Source organism: Thunnus albacares, chromosome 21 (assembly GCF_914725855.1).
Source record: "Thunnus albacares chromosome 21, fThuAlb1.1, whole genome shotgun sequence".
In the NCBI taxonomy this organism is placed as follows: domain Eukaryota; kingdom Metazoa; phylum Chordata; class Actinopteri; order Scombriformes; family Scombridae; genus Thunnus; species Thunnus albacares.
Window position 1 is genome coordinate 9896725 of NC_058126.1, and position 4885 is coordinate 9901609.

The 4885-nt window shown below is 45.4% G+C and overlaps 1 protein-coding gene across 3 annotated transcripts; it reads right to left on the minus strand.

Annotated features, from left to right (window-relative positions):
* Nucleotides 1-1037: 1037 nt before the first annotated feature.
* Nucleotides 1038-4618, minus strand: myca (MYC proto-oncogene, bHLH transcription factor a). 3 transcript variants are annotated; one of them, XM_044340246.1, is made up of 3 exons: nt 4416-4618; nt 2505-3195; nt 1038-2084 (listed from the first exon to the last, which is right to left on the minus strand). In XM_044340246.1, the coding sequence occupies exons 2-3, from the start codon at nt 3160-3162 to the stop codon at nt 1432-1434; spliced, it is 1311 nt and encodes a 436-aa protein (XP_044196181.1). In that variant the 5' UTR covers nt 3163-3195; nt 4416-4618; the 3' UTR covers nt 1038-1431. The 3 variants fall into 3 exon arrangements, with proteins under 3 accessions (XP_044196181.1, XP_044196182.1, XP_044196180.1); XM_044340247.1 differs by lacking the exon at nt 4416-4618 and adding an exon at nt 3564-3813 and having other exon boundaries at nt 1038-2081; XM_044340245.1 differs by lacking the exon at nt 4416-4618 and adding an exon at nt 3564-3807.
* Nucleotides 4619-4885: the final 267 nt, after the last annotated feature.

The window sequence follows — 4885 nt, forward strand, 5'->3', positions numbered from 1 at the left end:
GTCACGGCAAGACTGGAAAGCCGGTCGAAAAATCGATACAGTATCAATAATACAGGTATATTATTGTTATTATTAACTGTCGCATAGCATATAATAAACAGACTTAACCGCATGTGTGTGATACTCAACTGGAAGGTTTATTTATTGATTGATATTCAGCGTTTTTTTTTCATGTTATTGATAATTTTCCATCAATATTGCAGCAGAGATTCCAATTTAAGCGGTTATATTTGTGTAATATCATAGAAATTATGTTTTTTTGCCAAGAAAAACACGTGTAAATAGTCTGCACAGGCAATTTAGCTGCATCAAATAGATGTAAATGTAACTGTTTAACAACCTGTTTTTAGTTTTGTGCGTCAAATTTGTGTTTAAATCTTCAAATCTGAGACATGAGCTGAAGAGATCTGATCAGAGTAAAAACTCAGCTTCACTGGCCAGAGAACCACTTCCAAGAACAATGTTCAGGGAAACATTGTGTAAATGTAGGTCTGTTATGAGCTGGTGTCCCTTAAATGCAACACAGATCTATTTTAAGTAAACTGAACTCCCTCTGTCCACAACAACAGGTATCGGAGTGATTATAAGAATGATTTTGGAATATGACGAGCTCTCCTGCAGGTTAGAAATGTGGCATTTTGCCAGTTTAAATGCTTCCATGTGTAAATCATAAGCTTACCTTGTCTTCTTTATGATCATGAACAGGCACCACAGCAAAACTGCATCTTCCAGGTGAAAATTTCACTTATTCTAACCTTTAATTGACTTTATATTTACCATGAAGCAGCCAGCGGGAGATGACTGCCTTTATCTGAGAATCATTAAGCTTAAACAGGAGCATCAGAGTCTGTGTATGACTTTTATTCAAGTAATCTGTTGACCGTTGCTGCACCCCTCCTACTTCCACATGTACCCCACCCAGCACCTAATTGATGTGAAACAACTCATAGTGCAGCTGCTGTGATATAAACATGTTTGATGGTGTTTTTTTTTGTTTTTTTCTCCCCCCCCATGCACTGCAAGAACAAGGACACAACTTCCAGAAGAAACATTTTTTTATATTTCAAAGAGAATCTAAAGAACATAATGAAAAAACCAAACACTGGGTCTGAAACATCCAGACAATTGAGTCCAAAAATACATTTTCTTAGGAAATATTAATTATATACAAAACATAAAAATGTATATTTTAGTTTGGGCCCTCAACGGGGTAACCCCATTTTTAATATTTCATTAATAAAAATAAACTTTAAATATTTAATCCACCCATAACTTCAATTGAGGCAGTTTCAACATTGAAATCAAACAAGATTCCAAACAACTTAATCCGCTTTGCATTTGCATGCAACAACAACTGTACACCCTAAGTCTTGAACTTGCATAAAAAAACAAAACAAAAAAGGCCAAAAAAAGTCTATGATGATTCAAACTTTAAGCACGAGAGCCCTGCAGCTGTGCGAGTCTCTGCTTTAAAAGTTCACTTTTCCTCCTCAGCTGCTCTTTGAGTGAGAGGAGTCTCTGTTCGTCCGACTGCATGCTGTAAATGCACTCTGTAGCCTTCTTCAGGATCACCACTTTGGCCGCCTTCTCGTTGTTGGCCACTTCGGGGATCTCGTCCCGCAGGGCAAAGAAGCTCAACTTGAGCTCGTTCCTCCTCTGGCGCTCCAGTACGTTATGAGTCCTTCTCTTGTCATAGTCCTCCGTGTCAGACGTCCGGGGGCTTGAACACTTGCGGTTGCTGCTGATCTGTTTGAGGACCCTGCTGTGGCTGCCGCTGCTGCTACCGCCGCCACCGCCACCACTGCTGCTGCTGCTGCTGCTGCTCTCCAGCTTCAGCCTCTTGACAGCCGGCTGCTCGTGCCTCATGGATGGATGGGCGGCGTAATTGTGCTGGTGGGTGGATACGTGGCACCTTTTCAGCACGAGCGGGCTGGGATGCCTGCTCTCTGACGGGCTGGGGTCGCACCGCTTCACCGCCTGCCTCTTCTCCACCGTGACCACGTCGATCTCCTCTTCCTCCTGATCTTCGTCCTCCTCCTCCTCCTCCTCTTCCTCCTCATCGTCGTCGTCTCCGTCCTCATCTTCTGCAAGACAAGTGACAAAATGCAAAATTTAAAAAAAAACAAAAAAAAAACAGTCACACTCTGATTCTACAGCAAGGTTGCAACCCTCACTCCACTGCATGCCACAGTAGGAGGGGAGGGGGGTGGGGGGCGTACAGTCTCTGCTGTCAGTTTCTTCCTCACTCATCTTCCTCATCAATTGATTGCTTAACATTGCAGCTAATCTCAAAGCAGCATGTCTCTACCTCCTGCCTGCCAACAAAACTGCATGTTGCATGAATTTAAACAAGCATTTTATTCATAATAGAAGCTACTATTGCTACTATCATGCTCTATCTGATGTACTATCTCTGCACACTCAGTAGAGGAGGAGGGGGGGGGGGGGGAACTCCTGAATGCACAGAGGGGTGTGCCTGCATGATGAGTATAGTCAAAGCTTACCTGAGTCACTACAACTGCTGCTACCGCTGTTTGGTGGCGTATCCAAGCCCAAATCCTTACTAGGCGGCGTCACTACGCTCTGCTTGGGCGTTTCGGCTATCGGGTATGGGAAAACCACCGAGGGATCAATGCACTCCGATGCAGATGTGTTCAGGTCTTGCAGGTAGCTGCTGTTCAGCCTCCAGGCGGCTGCACCGGCGGACTCCGCGCTGTCAGCTGCTGCCGCCGCCGACGACGACTCCTTCCTGGCGGCGTGGAGAGAGGCGAGCCGCTCGGAGACCACCTTCTCCAGCTTGGCTGCGGCGGAGAAGCCGCTCCACATGCAGTCCTGGATGATGATGGACTTGAGGAAGGTCTGGGAGTAGTCTGCGTCGCAGATGATGCTCTGGTTGACCACGTCGTCGCCCAGGAACTCGGTCACCATCTCCAGCTGATCCGCCGTGGAGGGGAAGAGGCTTGACAGGGACGGCCGGCGGCTGGGTGAGAGGGGAGGGGTCGGCAGCAGCTCAAATTTCTTCCAGATGTCTTCGCTCGGTGCCGGAGGCTGAAGCTGCTGAGGGTAGAAATCCTCCTCCTCGTTGTCATAGTAGAAATACGGTTGAAGAGAGTCGTAATCGTAGTCATAGTTTTTACTCGCCAAACTTGAATTCAGCGGCATGATGTCTGCGCTGTTTCTTTCCTTATTATAAAGCTGGTTGAGGGGGGAAAAAAACACAAAATGGGATAATTAGTTGTGAATTCGTAAAAAAAATAAAAAAGGCGTGCAGGATCAAAGCAGACAGCCGCTGCTTGGCACCGATCCTGACTGCAACATTAAGTGTAAGCAATATCACATGGTCACTCCAAAACATGGAGCTCCGTTGCACGCCGTGCATGCATGCACCAGTGCTGCTGCAGCAGGTGCTCAAACTGGGAAACTGGGGGGAAAACCCATCTTCACTAAACTGCGACTGACGATAAACTAATACCTTTTTCAGAAACTAGTGTGGGAAGGTTGACATGCAAGCTCCAGAAAAACCCAACTCCCTCCCCTCCTCTTTCTCCTCCTTCTTCTCTTACCTTTTAGATTTAAAACTGTCGGCGCAACAAGACGGGGCGAAATCGACCCAAAAAGCGAAAAAGGGGGCAGTAAAGTTATTCCAACACGAAAGTAACATTAAATCCTTCCACGGAGATGTCGCAGTCGGTTTCAGTGAGGCTGTGTGAAGCATGTATGGGGGGAGATGAAGCGGCTGCAGCAGCGCGCTCTCTGTCATCAGCAGCGTGAGAATCACAGCTGACGCTCCGCCGGCTTCAATAAAAACGGCGCGTCACTCCGCCCTGCCCTCCGCTCGGGTAGATATCCTTCCGCTCATTTTTCCCGCGAAAGACTCGCCGGCCTTAAAAATATAACACACCAAACATTTATTTCCTGCTTTTGTCACAATAAATAATCCACACTCCATATAAAGGTTGATATGCACTCGAAATAAACTAATTTTAAAAAATGTTTTGTCACAAACTGATCTATTTTTTTTCTTCACTCCGGATCTATTTCGCTAAAGTGGGAGGGGTCATAGTAGAGTAGAGCTTCCATTGACGGGAGAAGCATGCACAAAATATTAATGTGGCTAGTAGTGACAGATAATTGGGTGGAGTTATTTCACTACTATCCCGCCTAAAATATCAACAAATCACCCAGAATTGTCCCAGCAGAGCTGGACTTTAACATAATTTATGCACAATCAGATGTGCAGCTGAAAAGTAGAATAATTTACCTGCCTTTTAAAGCACATCCTTGCTTCTTTTTTTCCCCCAACAATTGTAAGCTACTGTCTGCAGACATGTTATAAATAAGAGATAAATGCTGATATGTTTGTGCAGCACTTTCATTATAAATGCAATGCAAAGCTCACAGGTGCAGCAGCTTACCTCATCTATCTGCAGGCACCGGGCAGCACTGAAAACAGGTGACTTCAACACTTAAAATAATTGTGGTGAATGCATAAGTTAACATGCACACACACTAGGAAACAGTCGAACAATTCCTCCTGACCGTGTAGGATCGGTTTTGAGGTCGGACAGATTGGCACAGATTGGCACCAAACCAAACTACAGGAAGGAAGCAATTAAAGGAATCAGATGGGTAATGCAGTGGGATAGAAGTACCCTCCTCCGCTGTGGAAGGGGGAGGGAGGATTGAACGGGCTCGGAACGCCCTCTGCTGTGCAAAGACATCCAAGGCTGGACTGCAGCCAGGTAGGTGCAGGGTCAAAGCAGGGAGATGAGCACAAACTCCACAAATCAGTCATGAACTAAGAGTGAAAGTTAATTAAGAGACATTCAGAGATTGTTGGTGTTTTGCATTATATGGTCAATAAAAAAAATAGTGCTATGCAGTG

What these genes read in the sequence shown, in the direction of transcription:
- myca (XM_044340246.1), bottom strand. Translation starts at nt 3,162, where the DNA reads ATGCCGCTGAATTCAAGTTTGGCGAGTAAAAACTATGACTACGATTAC. An exon ending in CAGCAGTTGTAGTGACTCAG is followed by an intron (nt 2,085 to 2,504) that starts GTAAGCTTTGAC and finishes CTTGTCTTGCAG; the next exon opens with AAGATGAGGACGGAGACGAC.